Consider the following 21,499-nt stretch of genomic DNA (forward strand, 5'->3'; position numbering starts at 1 on the left):
AGCTCATCAGGGAGTATATGTCAAGAGTCAGTAAAAAGAGAATAATCAAATTAATCATTTTCCTTAGGTGGTCTGTAGTGAAATATACATAATACACAATGTTGAAGTGAAATACCAACCTTCAATTACCTTTATCTTATTTCCTTATTCTTATGAATGTTGTTTTAGTGGTGTATTGCCTCATGAGTTGCTGGTTAGTATTTGGCAGTGGCATTTGCCCTGAGGTGGGGGTGGTGTTTATACGTAACACTCTATTACTGATGTGTAATCTATTCAGTGTTTTTCCTGCTGGAATGTAGATATCCTCTGGATGGTTTTGAGGTTGTGTGAATACACTAACCTAACCAACCACCAACAGGTATTCTAGCTATGGATTTTTTATTAGTCTTTTTTAACATGTACTTTTTAACCCAGACCTTCACCATTGAATATCATTTTCTAACATACAAGTGGAATGGTAAGCATGTAGGATAATTGTTTTAGCTCATGGCCCCATGTGGTGAACTACGCACATGCAAAGGAATTATTTTTACTGCAGCCAGTGGAGTCGAGATATGAGAAGCTGTGCCGTGTCACACACCCTCTACGTCAGACTACTCTTGCCTCAAACTTTTCTCCCTCATTCCCTTCACTCACGGCTGTCACCTTCTCCTGTAAAGTTGCCCCGGTAGAATGAAGGAGGACATTCTTGAAATGAGTAGTAGAACGAATGAGAAATTCCGTTTACACAAAGGATTCGATAGAAAATATTTGCACAGGTAAACTTCACCTGGTAAGTCAGTTTTCTTAAATGTTATGTTTAGCGTACATTTGCATATCATTTCCGGCATGATCTATAAGACTTACTGTCTTTCAACCGCAAATAAATCAACTTTTTTTGCATTTGGAAATTCCTTATTGTAACCAGAGAGGTCTACATTTTAAGTGTTGAAAGATGAAGCATTTATGGCTACACTATTTTTATTATTTTTTATAAATAACTAGACATTCCATAGGAACGTTGAATTACATGGCAAAACATTTCTCTTGATTGTACTTTGGTATTTTATTCTGAAGCTTTCTGTCATACTAAAATTGGTTGTTTCACAAATTGCATGATACATAGTCATTAGAAAATCATGGGAATAAAGTCTGTTCCTGTAAATTGTTGTATGGAAGAGATTGTATCCATGATATCTGTAAAAGTCATACCTAATTGGTTTTGGCAGAGTCCATAGCCTATACTGTTGGAAAATATCTTCATAGTTGAAGCTCAGAATGTCTTTATCCTTATCTCACTATACCTCTGTAATGAGAAAATGTGTGATTAACCAGTGATTTATGCATCTGTTTCCAGTAAAATGGGTGTTTGACATGTTGATTGCCCTTTAAAGTTGGGTAATTTAATCTTTCTCAGTTCAGGAGTTATTTGGCCTTGGGAAAATTGGCACGGTACAAATAATGGGTTTATTAGAATTTTTGGTCTGGAGTTCTCAATGCACTAAATTAGCCCATATAGTTATACTGTGTAGACCTACCATGGATTCCAAAAGGTTGATATTTGTTAGAATGTTAAAGAGAAACCAATAAATAATGCTTATTTTTTTCTCTCTTTATATCTCTTGTCAACTCTCGTCAGCAGCCTTTCACTCAAGATGGCCAGCCAGAACAAATGCTACCATGATGAGCCAATGAGCTTCTTCTACAACAACAGCAACCAGACCAAAGACGACTGGAACTCCACACAGCTCATTCTGGTCCAAGTTGTAGGCTCCCTCTTCTGCTGCTTTATCCTGGTGTCCAATGCCATGGTCATTGCCGCCATCATCACCAACAAGAGGTTCCACTACCCGTTCTACTATCTTCTTGCCAACCTGGCCGCTTCAGACTTCCTCGCTGGAATAGCCTACGTATACCTCATGTTCAACACCGGGACGGTGTCCAGGAAACTAACCGTGAGGGGCTATTTCATTCGTCAAGGGCTTCTGGACACAAGTCTATCAGCCTCTCTGGCGAACTTGCTAGTGATCGCCTTGGAGCGCTACATCTCTGTGATGAACTGGAAGGTCCACAGTAACTTGACCAAGCGGCGGGTGACCCTGCTCATCGTGCTGGTGTGGGCCATCTCTATCTTCATGGGCACCGTGCCCAGCCTGGGGTGGAACTGCATCTGCAACATTCAGGACTGCTCCCAGCTGGCGCCCATCTTCAGCCGGAGCTACCTGATTTTCTGGTCCGTGTCCAACCTGGTTTTGTTCCTGGTCATGGTGTCCATCTACCTGCGGATTTACACCTACGTCAAGAGGAAAACGGCGGTGCTCAGCCCGCACACCAGCGGCTCCATCAACCGCAAGAGGACACCCATCAAGCTCATCAAGACAGTCATGACTGTGTTAGGTAGGCTTGAGGCCATCGGATTCCTCTCACATTGTGTCAATGTGGGAACTTCAAATGTGTTTCTAAGTAGTACTGAGCCCTTTATGAAGGACTACATTAAAAAAAAAGTCATTGATTGGACCCATCAGAATTTCACTGTTGGGAAATGTAGTCCTTCCTAATGTCTGAGTAGCACTAGTACTCTGTACTCTTAAGTAGCAGAACATTTGGTAATTTAATTGGTTCTTAAAGGACTTTCCTCATAAGCAGTTAGACCCACTCATAAGCTTGTCTCAAAGGTTATTTAGCTGGTTGAGTGTGGAGAAAGGTAGGGAAACATCTACATTTCCAAGATAGTGGGGAAAATCCTGATTAAATTAACTCAATTGAGGTTTGAGCAAAATGTTATGGTCAAGGCCTTCAAAAAAACACTTCAATATATCCGACATTGTGAGATAATTTGGCTGATATTGACATACTTTTTTAAGTAATCTTTGTTTGACCTGGGTGTTGGTTTAAAAAGTGGACGGTTGTACCATGAACCTCAAAGTTTGCTGTGCAGTTGTGCGTCTTCAACTTGGGCTGCAGTTACTTAGCACTTTATTCAGCACAGAAGCATATTATTTGCTCTGATCTGTCTCCGCTTAATAACATGGTTCTCCACTTAGGATCACTCATCTGTGCACGTGTCTAAATCACTAACAAAGAAAAGTCATTTCAACTAACATCATTAGAGCATGTGTCGATACTGATAGGGTCGAAAGAAAAGCAGAGCTGCTCTCTAATCAGCTTTCTCTAGTCAAATCTTACCTTAACATTATAATTATTCAAAATACTGATGACGGATCAACTCCTAGAGTGATATTACCACCTATATGGCTGCAAATATTGAGTCAGCTTATTCTAATGCTTACCCACATAATGAAATATTACAGTAGCCTATTAGCGAAATATAACTCAATTGATTGAACATAATGTATTTCAGTATGATTTATATATATAGGTATATGTAGCCTATACTGTATTTATCTTTTAATGCAGTCATCTCAGTTTTAATTTCAGGCATATTTTTATCCTTTGCTTGTTTGTAACAATTGCAAAGACATTCACAACTTTGTTTTTGTAGTTATCGGTGGTCACAGACACAAACATCTTGATTCTAAGTTTAGTTTAGTTTATTCGGATCCCCAATAGCTTTTGCCGAAGCAGCATATATTCTTCCAGGGGTCCACACAAAAACATAAAACACGACAAGTAACAAAACACCAATACACTGATAGACAAGACCAGTCACACAAATGTAAAATACAATGATATACAACGATATACATATATAGCGGAGATCTTCTCTATAAAGTGATGCGGGAGGGCAAAAAGCATCTAACGATGCACTTATCTGTTAACAAAGCTCCTACGAAGGTTCCAACAATGAACTTAGCCTTAAGATGCTCTTGGGAATCAGGGCCCAGGTCTCCCATGTAAAACATATATTCTGAACTGAATGACCTCAAATTCCTGCATAAATGAAGGTAAAAAAAAAATTGCAGATCAGTCTACAAGGGCTTGTTTTCAACATGTGTGTGAATAGCAAACATACCATAAATGTGCGGTCCTAAACATACACATTTGCACATGAGCATGCACATCCCAGATAAGATAATGCGGGCCTCTGCTGGTAGGTGTGTCGGAACAGGATATGTTGCACTTAAGACAATAGTTGAGCACACCCACCCTCTCCTTAGCATGGCTCCTCAGTACAGGTCAGACAAGTTTGATTGTTATCAACTCGGCCAGCAGGTGCTACTGAATTTTCTAAACATCAACTTTTTGTATGTTCCAGATAGCATATTTACAGCTCTATGTTGTGCTAGAAGGAGTGTTTTCTTATATGATGTCCTCCTGCCAGATGAATCGCCCCCCAGATAGGCGTGGAGGACGCTGACTCGCTCTCTGTACAGGGTGTCTTCAAGACTGCTCTATGTAATTATCTCTCGCACAAGGACACACACAGTCACACACTGGTTAGGCTGCCAGGCATCTCAGCCGAAACCGCCCAAGACTGCACGGTCTGCGGCTTTCTCAGAAGAACCCCCAAAAATAACCTATACTTTCAGGGGTTTTTCAGGCAGCATGCAATTGCTTTCAGATGCAATTGTCCCCATTAAACTAGCTGTTGTGCTCTTATGTCTTCAAGTTTCAAGTCAAGCCTACCGTTACGTTATTCTGAGGTGAAAGACTCAAGACGCTAGGGAGGGTGTCTCATTGTATTATTTTGAGCCTGCTGGAATTTTCCCACATTATAGGCATGGGTCATTTGACGTTGTGTGTTACCCAATCACTTTTGTCATGATACAATTGTCTCTATCCTAGAGCAATTTGGAAGAATTGATGCAATTCTCCACATTCCATCTGTGAGTTGTTGTTCGATAACATTGTGATGCAGAAAGTCAACTCAAGATTGAAAAATAAAAACTCTATTGTCAGTATCTCAGTTGGGAATACAGTAGGCAGCAAACTGGTAGAAAAAACGTAACAAGCTTCTAAATATGCCTAAAATGTTCATGTGAAAGCATTATCCTATGTGACAAAGATAAGAACATGGGAGAAGTATGAGAGAAAGTGAGGAAAGGAATGGGAGTTTAAGAAACAAGTACTCAAGCATATCACTGGGGCTGTACGAGGAAGAAAACAGCTCTTGTTAGCTCATGTTTCAGGTGAATAGAAATCTGTTCTTTTGTGTTGACTAACACTGAATTAGTGACTGGATAAACCTGTCCAGACTTTTTCTGGGGCCTCATTTATAACCGCTGCATACATTTCACACTAAATATTGTGTGCGCACGTACAAAAATATTGATGTCTATAAACTTAAATAATAAATAAGCATGTTTCCTGTAATCAATCAGATCCATGGTGAAAACTCCACCTGAAAAACGCCAATCATTCACCTTTTATGGTGACAATAATGCCCTTATTTGCTGTATACTTTGGAAGTATTGGAATTAGGCCAAGGCAGTTTCTAAAGGAACTAGCAATTGTGAACTTGATAAAAATGTCTGGAGGTGTTGGCAGAATGTTTAAAACTTTTACAGGGACATATGCTATATCTGACAGTTTCTGAAAGAAAAAAAATATTGCAAATTGTTGTGGACCTGAAAACAGATGGTTTGAATTCAATAATGATTTGCATTTACTTTTGCACCGAACCTAAATATGCTGCACTGCCTGCGAATTCTGAAACATTGTATTGTTAGTATGTCTACTGTATAAAAAATAATAATAAAAAAAACAGTAGGCCTACTTGCAGTGGTAGCCTACACACTTCAAAGCAAAATATCAACTGTCTGTTCATCTGTAAAATGTATACTGTATATTATAAACCACGCTCCCATTCGGATAGAGAGGCTATTATTTCAAGTATTTTAGGCAGTAGGCACAATTCAATGAGAGAAGCACAAGGCAATTTGTTGTAGGCTAAAGCTTCTTCAGGAATATGAACCCATCAATGTCAGAAAGGGTGGTGAGGAATTTATTCTGCAATGGTTATAAAAAAATATGTATTATGTAGGCCTATTATGTTTATAAATTAAATATTGTTTACTTGAGACATTTGAAATGACAGTAGGCTATTCAGAAGTACAGTAGTCTAAAAAAAACTAAATGGAAAAGGTGAACCGTCTGTTCGCATAGAGAAAAATACTTGAAATTGTTAAAATATTTACAACTGTAAAGTGGGTCCAATGAAATGAGAGATGGGACATTGTAGGCCTAAGGCTACTTTGAAAATATGAAGCCATCCCAGTCAGTAAGGGTGATGAATGTATTCTGTCATGGAAATTAAATAGGAAATATATGCCTATTTCTAACTATTTCAAAGACGCAAAGATGCAAAAAACAATATTTTCTCTTCTCACTAACGCAAAATGATTGCATCTTATTATTATATTTACCTTTTGTTATGAATAAGTGTTTCATCATATTCCTAATTTGCACAAAAAACTAGGCTACTTGCCTGCTTGTATTGCAATACTTCAACCACTAGAAACTGTTTATGCATGGTCTGAACTTTTGCGGGAACTAAAGTTTGCAGGTAGCTAAACAAATTCTCACATAGAGTTTGGTTATAAATGCCAACTTTTGCCTGAAATCTGATGCATGCATGTTTTGGAGTATATTTTGTACTCAACGTTTATAAATGAGGCCCCAGGGGCGGGTGGGTGTGTCGAAAGAGTGGGTGCAAATCCGCAAACTGGGCATACTATTTGTTGCCACTCAAGGCCGTTTTGCATGGCTGATTGGACTTGGACGACGAGTCGATAAGCCGGCGACTAGCACACCAGTGTTGTATTGACGTGCCTGCCGACCTTTATTTATTGTTATTTAACTAGGCAAGTCAGTTAATAACTTAAGGTATAAGGGGCAGCATTTTCACTTTTGGATAAATAGCGTGCCCAATTTCAACTTCCTGCTACTCATGCCAAGAATATTAGATATGCATATTATTAGTAGATGTGGATAGAAAACACTATGAAGTTTCTAAAACTGTTTGAATCATGTCTGTGAGTATAACAGAACTTATGTAGCAGGCAGAACCCCGAGGACTAACCATTTAGATTTTTTTTTAAATGTGCAGGTCACTGTCTATTCAATGTGCTTTCATTGGGGAACTATATTTATAAGGCACTTGTTTGCAGTTCCTACCCTTCCACTGGATGTCACCAGTCTTTGGAAAATGGTTGAGGTTATTCCTTTGTGAAATGAAGAAGTATGGCTATCTTGGAACTGGGTAACACTGTTGAGAGTTGCCCAAGACTTGAAAAGTAGCGTTGGTTTGTTGTCTTCCTGTATTGAACACAGATAGACCAGTCTTCAATTTGATCGATTATTAACGTTTAAAAATACCTAAAGTTGTATTACAAAAGTAATTTGAAATGTTTTGGCAAAGTTTACAGGTAACTTTTGAGATATTTTGTAGTGACGTTGCGCAAATTGGAAGCTGTTTTTTCTGGATCAAACGCACTAAATAAATTGACATTTTCGATATAAAGGACGGAATTAATCGAACAAAAGGACCAATTGTGATGTTTATGAGACATATTGGAGTGCCAACAAAAGAAGCTCATCAAAGGTAAGGCATGATTTATATTTTATTTCTGCATTTTGTGTAGCGCCTGCAGGGTTGAAATATGCTACTCTCTTTGTTTACTGTTGTGCTATCATCAGATAATAGCTTCTTATGCTTTCGCCGAAAAGCCTTTTTAAAATATGACATGTTGGCTGGATTCACAACGAGTGTAGCTTTAATTTAGTATCTTACATGTGTGATTTAATGAAAGTTAGATTTTTCTATAATTTTATTTGAATTTGCATGAATCTGTATTTTCCCTGGTTTTGGCCAAGTGGGATGCTAGTGTCCTCTATCCTAGAGAGGTTAAGAACAAATTCTTATTTTACAATGATGGCCTACCCCGGCCAAACCTTCCCCTAACCAGGACAACGCTGGGCCAATTGTGCGCTGCCCTATAGGACTCCAGATCACGGCCGGTTGTGATACAGCCTGGGATTGAACCAGGATCTGTAGTGACGCCGCTAGCTCTGAGATGCAGTGCCTTAGACCACTACGCCAGGTGCTTCCTACTAGGCAGATGTACCACAGTTGTGTCGCCGGCAGTAGCTAACTTGACAACAACAAAAGAAATCACCCACATGATTTTATTTCAAGTAGGATAGCAGCCTATACAATAAATAACTTATATTGATAACCATCTAGATATCAATTCATACATACAGTACCTTCAGAAAGTATTCACAACCCTTTACGTTTTCCACATTTTGTTGTTACAAAGTGGGATTAAATTGTCATTTTTGTCAACGATCTACACAAAATACTCTGTAATGTCAAAGTGGTAAAACATTTTGGGGAAAAAATGTGCTAATATATCTTGATTAGATAAGTATTCAACCCCCTGAGTCAATGCATGTTAGAATCACCTTTGGCAGTAATTACAGCTGTGAGTCTTTCTGGTTAACTCTGTAAGAGCTTTCCACACCTGGATTGTGCAACATTTGCCATTATTCTTTTCAAAATTCTGCAAGTTCTGTCTAATTGGATCTTGATCATTGCTAGAGAACAATTTAGGTTTTGCCATTTGTCTTCAAGACAATTTTAAGTAAAAAATAACAATGGGTTAACTGCCTTGTTCAGGGGCAGAACGAAAGATTCTTACCTTGTCAGCTCGGGGATTCGATGCAGAAACCTTTCGGTTAATTGCCATACCTTTCGGTTAATTGCCATAAACAATTGAATCAATTTTAGAAAAAGACTAACGTAGCAAAATGTGGAAAAATTCAAGTGGTCTGAATAATTTCAAATGCACTATACATATACAGTTGAGTCCGGAAGTTTACATACACCTTAGTCAAATACATTTAAACTCAGTATTTCACAGTTCCTGATATTTAATCCTAGTAAAAATTCCCTGTTTTAGGTCAGTTAGGATCACCACTTTATTTTAAGAATGTGAAATGTCAGAATAATAGTAGAGAGAATGATTTATTTCAGCTTTTATTTCTTTCATCACATTCCCAGTGGGTCAAAGGTTTACATACAATCAGTTAGTATTTGGTAGCATTGCCTTTAAATTGTTTAACTTGGGTCAAATATTTAGGGTAGCCTTCCACAACCTTTCCACAATAAGTTGGGATAATGTTTGCCCATTCCTCCTGACCTTTTATATAGGATTGAGGTCAGGGCTTTATGATGGCCACTACAATAACTTGACTTTGTTTTCCTTCAGCCAGTTTGCAACACCTTTGGAAGTATGCTTGTGGTCATTGTCCATTTGGAAGACCCTTTTGCGACCAAACTTTAACTGACTGATGTCTGAAGACTGATGTCTTGAGATGTTGTTTCAATATATCCACATAATTTTCCTACCTCATGATGCCATCTATTTTGTGAAGTGCACCAGTCCCTCCTGCAGCAAAGCAGCCCCACAACATGATGCTGCCACCCCCGTGCTTCACGGTAGGGTAGGGATGGTGTTCTTCGGCTTGCAAGCCTTCGGCCATGATGCCAAGCAAAGAGGCACTGAGTTTGAAGGTATGCCTTGAAATACATGCCAGAAGGTATGCCAGAAGTACACCTCCAATTGACTCAAATTTTGTCAATTAGCCTATCAGAAGCTTCTAAAGCCATGACGTAATTTTCTGAAATTTTCCAAGCTGTTTAAAGGCACAGTCAACTTAGTATATGTAAACTTCTGACCCACTGGAATAGTGATACAGTGAATTATAAGTGAAATAATCTGTCTGTAAACAATTGTTGGAAAAATTAATTGTGTCATGTTCAAAGTAGATGTCCTAACTGACTTGCCAAAACTATAGTTTGTTAACAAGAAATTTGTGGCGTGGTTGAAAAACGAGTTTTAATGACAACAACCTAAGTGTATGTAAACTTCCGACTTCAACTGTATTATACACAGTACCAGTCAAATGTTTGGACAGATGTACTAATCCCAGGGTTTTTCTGTTTTTTTTTACTATGTTCTACATTGTATAATAATAGTGAAGACATCAAAACTATGAAATAACACATGTGGAATCATGTTGTCTCCAAAAAAGTGTTTAACAGATAAAAATATATTTAATATTTGAGATTCTTATATTTGAGCCACCATTTACCATGATAACAGATTTGCACACTCTTGGCATTCTCTCAACCAGCTTCATGAGGAATGCTTTTCCAACAGTCTTGAAAGAGTTCCCACATATGCTGAGCACTTGGCTGCTTTTCTTTCACTCTGCGGTCCAACTCATCCCAAACCATCTCAATTGGGTTGAGGTCAGGTGATTGTAGAGGCCAGGTCATCTGATGCAGCACTCCATCACTCTCCTTCTAGCCCTTACACAGCCTGGAGGTGTGTTTTGGGTCATTGTCCTGTTGAAAAACAAATTATAGTCCCACTAAGCGCAAACCAGATGGGATGGCATATCGCTGCAGAATGCTGTGGTAGCCGTTCTGGTTAAGTGTGCTATGAATTCTAAATAAATCACTGACAGTGTCACCAGCAAAGCACCCCCACACCACCTCCTCCATGCTTCACAGTGTGAACCACACATGCAGAGATCATCTGTTCACCTACTGTGCATTTTACAATGACACGGCGTTTGGATCCAAAAATCTCAACTTTGGACAGATTTCCGCCGATCGAATGTCCATTGCTTGTGTTTCTTGGCCCAAGCAAGTATCTTATTTTTATTGGTGTCCTTTAGTAGTGGTTTCTTTGCAGCAATTTGAACATGAAGGCCTGATTCACACAGTCTCCTCTGAAAAGTTGATGTTGAGATGTATCTGTTAGTTGAAGTACTCTTTGAAGCATTTATTTGGGCTGCAATTTCTGAGGCTGGTAACTCTAATGAACTTATCCTCTGCAGCAGAGGTAACTCTGGGTCTTTCTTTCCTGTGGCGGTCCTCATGAGAGCCAGTTTCATCATAGCGCTTGATGGTTTTTGCGACTACATTTGAAAAAACGTTTGAAGTTATTGACATTTTCCGGATATGCTGACCTTCATGTCAGTATATAATGATGAACTCTGATGGACTGTCATTTGCTTATTTTAGTTGTTCTTGCTGTAATATTGTCACGCCCTGGTCTTAGTATTTTGTGTTTTCTTTATTATTTTTGGTCAGGCCAGGGTGTGACATGGGTATTTATGTGGTGTGTTTTGTCTAGGGTTTTTTTGTAGGTTATGGGATTGTGGTGTAGTATAGTTGTCTAGAAAAGTATATGGTTGCCTAGAGTGGTTCTCAATCAGAGGCAGGTGTTTATTGTTGTCTCTGATTGGGAACCATATTTAGGTAGCCATATTCTTTAGGTGTTTCGTGGGTGATTGTTCCTGTCTCTGTGTTTGTTTGCACCAGATAGGGCTGTTTTGGTTTTTTCACGTTACGTTTAGTGTTTTGTATCTTTCGTTATTATCTTTATTAAAGATGTTTATAAATGACCACGCTGCATTTTGGTCCTCTCCTTCATCGGAAGAAAACCTTAACAAATATGGACTTGATCTTTTACCAAATTGGGCTGTCTTCTGTATACCATCCCTACCTTGTCACAACACAACTGATTGGCTCAAACACATTAAGAAGGAAAGAAATTCCACAAATTAACTTTTAACAAGGCACACTTGTTAATTGAAATGCATTCCATGTGACTACCTCATGAAGCTGGTTGAGAGTGTGCAAAGCTGTCAAGGCAAAGGGTGGCTACTTTGACAAATCTCAAATATAAAATATGAACGGTATATGAATAGGAAAGGTGTTTATAGCAGTAGTTATATAGGATGAGCCTTGACTACCATACAGTAAATACATATGAAGTGTGTAAAAACTGACCTTTTGAAATAAAGTAAATTAATCTCGAAGAGATACAGTGCCTTCATAAAGTATTCATACCCCTTAACTTATTCCTTATTTGTTGTGTTACAGCTTGAATTCAAAATGTTTTTTTTTTTTATTCTCACCTATGACAAAGTGAAAGCATGTTTTTGTATTTTTGTTTTTGCAAATGAATATGAAATACAGAAATTTCTAATTTACATTAGTATTCACACCCCTGAGTCAATACTTTCTATATGCACCATATGTGCTCTTCTTTGCGAGGCATTGCAAAACTTCCATGGTCTTTGTGGTTGAATCTGTGTTTGAAATTCACTGCTCAACTGAGGAACCTTACAGAGTTATGTGTGGGGTACAGAGACGAGGTAGTCATTAAAAAATCATGTTAAACGCTATTATTGCACATAGTCCATGTAACGTATTATGTGACTTGTTAAGCACATTTTTACTCCTGAATGTATTTAGGCATGCCATAACAAAGGAGTTGAATACTTATTGACTCCATATTTTTTTTATTAATTTGTAATAAAAAAATAAAAAAAATAAACATAATTCCCTTTGACATTATGGGATATTGTGTGTATGCCAGTGACTACAAATCTAAATGTAAGCCATTTTAAATTCAGGCTGTAACACAACAACAACAAAAAGTCAAGAGGTGTGAATACTTGTTGAAGGCACTGTATATCTCCAATATCACTAACATCTATCATTTAGGAAATGCTGCAAGGAGAATGCAGGGAGATTTGGCATCACCTTTGACCTTGTTAAACATGTTGGCTGGAGTTTTACTGTTATTTCTTTTTGACCATTTTAATTGAAAACAATCACAGTGAGGTACTTCATTGTTACCCAGAAATTATTTAATATTGAGATCAAAATGGCTGCATTGGACGCTAAAGTGTTTTCTACACTGTTATGGTTACAGTCATCTCTCATGACAGATATAAACAGCTAGCCAGGTGGCATACACAATATGTGATATTTGACTAAAGATTTTGAGGAGCATTAGGTTAGAAGAAGCCCCCCATACAGGTAGCTGTAAAATCATCTAAAAAATTCACACCGAAATTGGGACCTGATTGTGCTTGATGGTTGCTATTTAGGCACACGTGCATAAACTTAACCCCTATGCTTTGATTCATCATCCTTGTGTTTCTGTGGAAAGGAAGAAGGCTAACATTCATGATAGCCATTTCACTGTAATATGTGGCACCATTTATGGATTTAGACTGAAGCAAACAGAACTGCAGAACTCATTCTGCTTCCCTTGATGTATAACCTGCCATATATTTCAGAGGTTAATGAATGCTGCTCAACTGAAAGCTCACATGTGCTAGAAACATGCCCGCTTCCCAACCCAGATGTTTTTTTGTTTTTTTGAATATTTCATATGAAACACCCATGGAACCCCACCATTTCTTTCTTCCTGCTCCTTGTATTTTAGTTGGTGACCTTGTATTTTTGAGAGAGAAGGTGTGGCTCATATTCCCTCCCTCTCTTCTCTCTTGTGGAGAACACAATTGTTGTTTTTGTTCTACTGAGCTGAAGCAGGGTTCTGGAGAAGTATTGTCAGAACGGACAAGCTGCTACATGTCCTAGAAAAGCTCCCTAAAACCCCTTAATCTTGCCGCAACACGCTCTGCTGTCGGTGACTAGCCTAGATACATACTGGTTGGGATTTCACGTTGAATGAAAATTCAGACAAACATTGAGTGTAGTGTCTGAGACACAAAGATTGAAAATTATAATTTATTCTTTGGTCCGTCGGTTTTCCTCTAACTTGTACCTGCTTTCCTCTGACGTTATTCATTGGCAAGCCATCATAACTTAGGAAGCTCTTGCTTTTGTCTCCAGTGTAGTGACAGAAGCGATGTCTCAATTATCTCTCCTTCTTCCCAAAGTGTGCACTTCCCTTCAGTGATTTGAATAGAAAATGACTGGTATAAGAAATATGGTAGAAACATCCACTAGCCTATGCCTCCACCACTCTAATACTTTTAGATTTGTGAGAAGTAGTGAATGAGTGCACACCTCAGGAGAAAGGAGATATTATTGGGACACACCTAGAGGCTGAGGTGGTGTAGCATCCTATCCCTCATTGCCTCTTTTCTAACTTGAATCAAGCATTAATTATCTCTTTCAATCTATGCACCAAAGTTCAACAGCCGTCTTCAGTACGATAAGCTGTTGCTCAAGTCCACTGAATGACACTGACTGAGAATGAGTTTTCAGTCACCTGACTTGTTGAAATAAAGTAAACAGATCTCCAAAGAGATATCTCTAATACATCTAGGGCTCTATTTTCATCTGGAGTTAATTGCCAAAGCTTTATTAAAATATAATTTTCGCAGCAGCAAAACAGTGAGTGGACAGCTATGTAGGCTATTACATAATTTTAGCCAGCTGCTGTTAATATTTTGGATATGCATAAAAAACTCTCCATGTAGGCTATATGCCCATCATGGAACGAGAGATGAGATAATCCGGTGACACTTGAATTTAGAAAAATATAAGTTATTTTCCTGTAACAATTGCTAGTTTTCCATTTCGTTTGATAAAAAAACAAGCCCTTAGTAGGTTACCCTTACCCTACTCAAGCAAAAGCTTGTTCAACCGCAATGCTTTTGGTGTCTTTCTTATCCTGGCCATGCATTAGCCAAGTAGCCTATCCATAAAAGGTTTCTAAAGGGTCTACTCATGAGGCTTTCATGCCTTTGCATTATTCACAATTCAAATAGGCCTACCTGCAGGGCATACTCCATTCTGCTTGGATCTATCCCCAGTGCCTCTTGTCTGGCTACCAAAGGTGCGCTCCTCCAAACACAGGCTATTCACATTTTCAGTCCTATAACACCATATCAACGGTAGGTCTCTAGGCTATATCTTGCTTCTTGAGAACATACAATACAATTTAGCGCAGTGCTTAAAGGCCAATACTATTTGAATCCAATTACAACAATCCTAACTGTCAACACTCAAAACATATTGAGCAAACATTGGATGTTTTTTTTCTACTGTTGCTATCACTGTAGCCTATGCTATTTAATACTTAATGCTTGAATCTTACCCTTATTTCCTAAACTCTATTATCAATCCACAACGGACTAGGATGAGAATATTCCATACCCCCAGCCAAATTGGAGTTGATGACAACAAAAAGACTAACACATGCAATATTAAGCCATGGGATGCCTTGATTGGCCAGTGACTGTCCAAGCCCTGGTCACACCTACAACTTGTTTATGCATCAAAACCCATCCCTTTCGTGCCACCACCAGCTTTTGCGCTCATAATAACTGCTGTGAAAATAGCACTAATATTTCTGACCCACCCAGGGACCTGTAGCGCTACCGCCAGCGCTTAGATTTACCATCACATTAGGTTTGATAAAATATAGCCCCTAATCTGTAATAACATTGGAGATGTCTCTAATATTCCTAATAATCTCATCTCTAATGATGATAAAGATTTCAACAACTTTTGACCTTAATAAACATGTTGGCTGGAGTTTTACTGTTATCTATTGCCAGGGAAGGAGAGTTGTGTAATAAGTCCAGTGTGACTCTGGCAAATAGTATATATTATATTTCTAATAATCTCTAATCTATTGATCTAATCTCTAATACTTTTGGATATATCTCAAATATTTTGAAATAATATAATATATTTTATCATCTTTAATATTGTCTTTCATTACAGGGGCGTTTGTGATCTGCTGGACGCCGGGCCTGGTGGTGCTGCTGCTAGACGGCCTTCATTGCCAGCAGTGCGAGGTGATGCTCTTTAAGCGCTGGCTCCTCCTGCTGGCAGTACTCAACTCGGTCATGAACCCTGTCATCTACTCCTACAAGGATGACGAGATGTGGACCACCTTCAAGAACCTGCTTCGCTGCGTGGGCAATGGCACCCGGCGCCAGCGCTCGTCCAGGGCCAACGCCCGGCCCCTCAGCTCAGCCCAGGAGACGGGCACCACGCCGCAGACCTCTGAGGAGAAGGAGACCACCAAGGGCTCTGACGCCCAGGAGATGCTCAAGGCCTGAACCAAGACCTGAGGCAAGCAAGGCCGTTGTGGGAGTGTCTCTACAAGTGGATGTAGAGAGACATATAAAGACACAGATGGGTCTTCTATGGTCCAATGTTGTCTTCAGTGTAGCTGACTGGTTTAAAGGGCAGCTCAAACTGGGTCTGGACCTTAGTGGAGGATTCTTAGAGGAGTGAAGGGCCATCCCTACTCTGCCCAATATGGGATATTAGACTACAAACTAAGGGGGCGACTACAGTATATCCAAATGGCTGAAGAAATATGTTGTGATAGGAAGTAGACAGTGGTATAATGGTACATTTCCTGTTTTTACCTCAATAGTTTTTTTAAGATCTTGAAAAGAGTAACTGATGCTTTTTCCACCGTATAACCTTTAAGTCTCATGGATTTTTTTCATCAGGGTATTAATCTTGCCCTTATTTCCTTTTGAAAACAAAGTACTGTACTTGACGAAATAGCATTGTTCTTAATACATCATTGTACTATAGTACTAGGCTTATTAGGGGTTAAAGATGGTTTTCAATTCTCATTGTTCGTATTTTTGATACACACAGGGAATCATAATCTACTGTATTTGGCTGCTAACATCCCTGAATGTTGTGTTAATGAATTGACAAATTCCTTTCTAATGGAAGGAAAATGTGTGTCTCTCAACCAGAATAGATAGCACTAGTCCCAATTTGCTCCCTTCCCCTTGCTCTTGTCCCTTACCTTAAAATGTTTGCAGATCTGAAGTGTCAGTGTAGTGGTGGAGAGTCCACCATTTTGTGTGCCTTACAATCTGCTAACATCGAAGGATTCGGGCCAATGGGTTAATGAGGGACGATTATTTGGAAACATGTCAAACTTTTCTAATGTCTAACTGCCCTAGATACACAGTACATGGGTATTGGCACAACTGTCATTTTAAAGGAAGACCATTAAATCCACCTTGCTTTGACAGTTAGTGGTCCATGCAATACCCCAAAAGGAAGTCATTTCTTTTGCCAGATGCATCATCAGTACAGCTGTCACTCCCTTTAACACTACTACATGTACAGTGCATTGACTTTTTTCAAATTTTGTTGTTACAAAGTGGAGTTAATTTCATAGTCTTTATTTTTCAATGATCTACACAAAAAAATATATATATTAATGGAAAATTAAACACGAGTTCAGTGCTTTCAGAATGTATTCACACCCCTTGAATTTTACACCTTTTGTTTTGTTTGTTTTGTTACAAACTGGGATTAAAATGGATTTAATTGTCATTTTTGTTTGTCAATATACACAAAATACTCTAAAGGCAAAGTGGAAGAAAAATTCTAACATTTGTAAAAAAGTTAATGAAAAATAAAACACTAATATATCTTCATTAGATAAGTATGCAACCCCCTAAGCCAATACATGTTAGAATCACTGTTGGCTGCGATTACAGCTGTGAGTTTTCTGGGTAAATCTCACACCTGGATTGTGCAACAAAACTAGATTTTCCTCTAGGATTTTGCCTGTGCTTAGCTCCACTCCCTAGTCCGATTACAAGCATACCCATAACATGATGCAGCCACCACTATGCTTGAACATATGGGGAGTGGTGCTCAGTAATGTGTTCTATTGGATTAGCCTGAAAACATAACACTTTGTATTCGGAAAGAAAATGTATTGCTTCACCATGTTCACCAGTATTGCTTTAGTGCAGGGGTATTCAACTCTTACCCTACGGGGTCTGCTGTTTTTCTGTTCTACCTGATAATTAATTGCACCTACCTGGTGTCCCAGGTCTAAATCAATCCCTGATTAGAGGGCAATAATGAAATATTCACTGCAACTGGCATCGAGGTCCAGAGATGAGTGTGATGGGTTTAGTGCCAGGATGCATGTTTTGGACTATTTTTTATTATGTACAGGATTCCTTCTTTTCCCTCTGTCAATTAGTTGTGAAGTAACTACAATGTTGTTGATCCATCCTCAGTTTTCCTCAGTTTTTCCTCAGTTTTCTCCTATCACAGCCTGTAAATGTTTCAAATTCACAATTGGCCTCATTGTGAAATCCCTGAGCGGTTATCTTCCTCTCTGACAACTGCGTGAAGGACGTCTATCTTTGTAGGGTGTATTGATACACCATCCAAAGTATAATTAATTACTTCATCATGCTCAAAGGGATATTCAATGTCTGCTTTTTTCATTGTTTTTTCATAGGTGCTCTTCTTTGTGAGGCATTGGAAAACCTCCCTGGTCTTTGTGGTTGAATCTGTTTTTGATATTCACTGCTCGACTGAGGGACCTTACAGATTATTGTATGTGTGGGGTACAGAGATGAGGTCGTCATTTAACTTATTATGTGACTTGTTAAGTAAATGTTTACTCCTTAACTTATTTAGGCTTGCCATAACAAAGGGGTTGAATACTTATTGAATCAAAACATTTCAGCTTTTCATTTTTAATACATTCGTCAAAATTTCGAAAAACATAATTCCACTATGACATTATGGGGTATTGTGTGTGTAGGCCAGTATAAAAAAAATCTACATTTAATACATTTCGAATTCAGGCTGTAACACAATAAAAGGTGTAAAAAGTCAAGGGGTGTGAATACGTATGAAGGCATTGTATATCAACACACAGTCAATGTCCAAGCTGAGAAGAAAAAGAAAAGCCTGCAGCACTGTCAACATCAAAAAATGTTCTTTACTTTCGCAGTGGAATTTTTGCACATCCTTTCATGCAACTCGTAATGGCGATCGCCGCCTCATGTTGACAAAACAGCTGCTCGCTCACCTGAGAGCAAGGCCCAGGCTTGTAAACATTGCGACACACTGGATTCCTGCAGTAGATATGCCTGCAGGGAACTGACAAGGATGTGACTGGAGCACCCCTTCCTTCCACAGGAGACCAATGATTAATAATTTACTGGGTCATTGAAACTCTTTACCTGCTGAACACTATTTATGTGGTTAAACCACTCTTTGTGTAAAAGGAAAAGCTTCATTAAAACACATTTTTCGTCTGACTTTGTTTGATTCAGTCGGACGTGTTGGAATGTCGTACATGTAAACAGGATGATGAAAGCATTGTGATAACTCTGTAGTCCAATGATATAAACGCAAAAAAAAAACAGGATACCTCTTGGTTTCAGAGTCGGGGTGGGGGGGGGGTTGTTGAGCGGTGCTATAAACAGGAAAGGTATGCGTGCTGTGGCCTCAACAGGGTAGTGTTCTTTAGGACACACCGTAGCAAAACAATGAGCATTTCTTATAGGACAAGTACAGATAGTTCCTCCCCGTTTCACTGTGCCTAGATCTTTTTCTTCTGTTTGGTGCCTCATAAACATTATCTAGGTTTTTCCCACATGGCTAGGTCAAAAAGTCCCTTTTAGTCAGTGTTTCTCAAACTTTGATGTATCAGTGACCAGCAATCAATTTGAATAAAAATAGTGATGTCAGCTTACTCACAGCGGATCTTGGTTGTGTTCATTAAGGAGAAAACATTTTGAAATGGGGGAAGTGCTATCTAACTGAGCGTGTCCAATAAGAACACGAAAATTTGTGCTCTTATTTGACACTATCAGGTAGCACCTTCCTGTTTCACTCTATTTCAAAAAATGTCTACCTACTGAACACCAGATAGAGTAGCATGGGTGGAGAAACACTGCCCTAGATTGCTTGTGCTCAAGTAGAGGTGCTTCAGGGTGATTTACTCTGTTTTGCTGGACTAATGGATGACCCTTGGTTGCTATGGGTTCAATTAAGTCATTTGTTAAAGTGCTACAGAAAATCGTTGGACAGTTAGAAAGGGGGTACATTTGACCTTTATAAAATAAACTGCTCTCAACAGTTTACTATTTCAGACAAATTTTAGTTCCTTAACTCTGATTTGCTTGACTGACTGAGAACTGCTGGGAACCTATCACCCTTTATTGGTTGAAACTCAACGTAAGCCTACTGATGGCAAGATTACATCATCAAACAGCTATTTCACAGTCTGTTGTCAAATTAAATCTGTTGGTGACATTTCATGTTGTGTAAGGTACATTATCATTAAGCAAATTAAGTCTTAATTTTAGTCAAGGTATGATATATTTGGGCTTCAAATCTCAGACTGCCTCTTTCAAAAGAGTGTACAACTTTGACTTACTCAAAAACATGTACCCTGAATTAATCGGAAAGCTAGCCCACCCTAAACCTAATGTTACTGTTGCTCACTGTTCTGCATTTATATTCTCTCAGACATGGACTGTAAACTTCGTCCAGTGGTCTCATTTCTACTGCTTTACTGTTATTACCGTGCTCTTGTAATGCAAATTAAAGCTGCAATATTTAACTTTTTGGGCAACCCCAGTGTACATGTTAACAGAAGCTCTTATCCAAAGCGACTTACAATAGGTAGTGCATACATTTTCATACTTTTTCTATACTGGTACCCTGTGGGAATTGAACCCGCCGTGCTCTACCAACTGAGCCCCACGGGACCATATAAATCTACGTTATAGCTCTTTCATTCTCATTCAACGTAAGTCTGAGAGGTGGTAGATCCCTGTGTTGTTAATCTCATCGCAATTGTGAGTGTTGTATACTGTAAGTGCATGCAATGGGCCAGTTTCTACCTTTTTGCTATTACTTCTCGGAAATGGTCCATTGTCCATGTACAGTAGATACTTACACTTGATATGATATTCCAGGAAACAGTTGTGTGTGAAAGGTACACAGCAAATTCACTTGTGTACATTTAACTCAGAGACTGTTAAATGTAACACCACTACATACTCGTTTCACACACTACATACACAACAATAACAATCAATTTGTTTTTTTAAACTCAATGGAGGCTTAAAAAAGAGAGGGGCAACTTCATGCCCAAATACTTGGTTCTGTTGGTTGTTTCCTGTTGGTGTTGGTGAAGGTTAGGTGAAGGTGAGCCACAGCTCCAGAGAGCCAATCCCCAATCTCTGATTGGAGAGACTATTTTTACTGATTGAACAATTAAGGGGGCTTCAGTACCTCCGTTGAGAGTAGAGGGCAATCTGGGCACACACACACACACACACATGCTCCCACACTCTCTCTCACACACACACACACACTCATACACACTCACTCGCTCACACACATAGTTGGTCGGTCATTCTGGAGCTTGCCATTCACAGAAACCGACCTCATGGCTTTATGGATAGCCCTATACCTATCCCTCTTCTTGGTAAGTGCACAACACAAACTGTGGATGTTGTCTGTAGAGTGTACATTGTATGTGCAGGTAACCAAGCTGTTGTGATGGTGCCTGTGACTAGGTGGCAGTGCCACCATATCTATGACCAGAGGAGTGTTGGAGGTACGTTTGGTGTGATTGAATTTATCTCAATGTAGCTGTTCCATAGTCTGAGCATCTTAGTGCATACAGACGTCCACACCATGGCGAATGTCATTTGGATTTTGTTCACAAAAATAATATGCTCATTATTGTTGAGGGAACACCCTTGCTTTTGTTGTCGTGTCAGAAACACTTGTGGCTGCAGACATGACCTGCGTCATTTCACCGGGCAAATGTAGATTGCACTCTGGCTAGAAGTGTCTGTCTGCAAACAGGGCTGCTCAGCATATGTCTGAGTCTGGTTAAGATTTGTAAGGTACATTTTCTTTAATATACTTAGTCAGTACATTTGTCACCTGCTCTGATGTTCTCTATCTGTGGTGACTGTTTGTTATATGGGGTAATTACATCAGAGGGTG

General features: G+C 39.0%; 1 protein-coding gene across 2 annotated transcripts; it reads left to right on the plus strand.

Moving 5' to 3' along the window:
- The first annotated feature begins 478 nt into the window (after positions 1-478).
- LOC139406905 (lysophosphatidic acid receptor 3) lies at positions 479-18,746 on the plus strand. Of its 2 annotated transcripts, none has more exons than XM_071150053.1 (3): positions 479-772; positions 1,619-2,376; positions 15,455-18,746. In XM_071150053.1, the coding sequence occupies exons 2-3, from the start codon at positions 1,635-1,637 to the stop codon at positions 15,793-15,795; spliced, it is 1,083 nt and encodes a 360-aa protein (XP_071006154.1). In that variant the 5' UTR covers positions 479-772; positions 1,619-1,634; the 3' UTR covers positions 15,796-18,746. The 2 variants fall into 2 exon arrangements, with proteins under 2 accessions (XP_071006154.1, XP_071006155.1); XM_071150054.1 differs by having other exon boundaries at positions 1,622-2,376.
- Positions 18,747-21,499: the final 2,753 nt, after the last annotated feature.

This window comes from Oncorhynchus clarkii, chromosome 4 (assembly GCF_045791955.1).
Source record: "Oncorhynchus clarkii lewisi isolate Uvic-CL-2024 chromosome 4, UVic_Ocla_1.0, whole genome shotgun sequence".
Lineage (NCBI taxonomy): Eukaryota > Metazoa > Chordata > Actinopteri > Salmoniformes > Salmonidae > Oncorhynchus > Oncorhynchus clarkii.

Excerpts from the sequence above, each read along its gene's own strand:
- LOC139406905 (XM_071150053.1), top strand. The coding sequence starts at position 1,635 with ATGGCCAGCCAGAACAAATGCTACCATGATGAGCCAATGAGCTTCTTC. Across the intron at positions 2,377-15,454 it reads GACAGTCATGACTGTGTTAG|GGGCGTTTGTGATCTGCTGG; the intron begins GTAGGCTTGAGG and ends CTTTCATTACAG.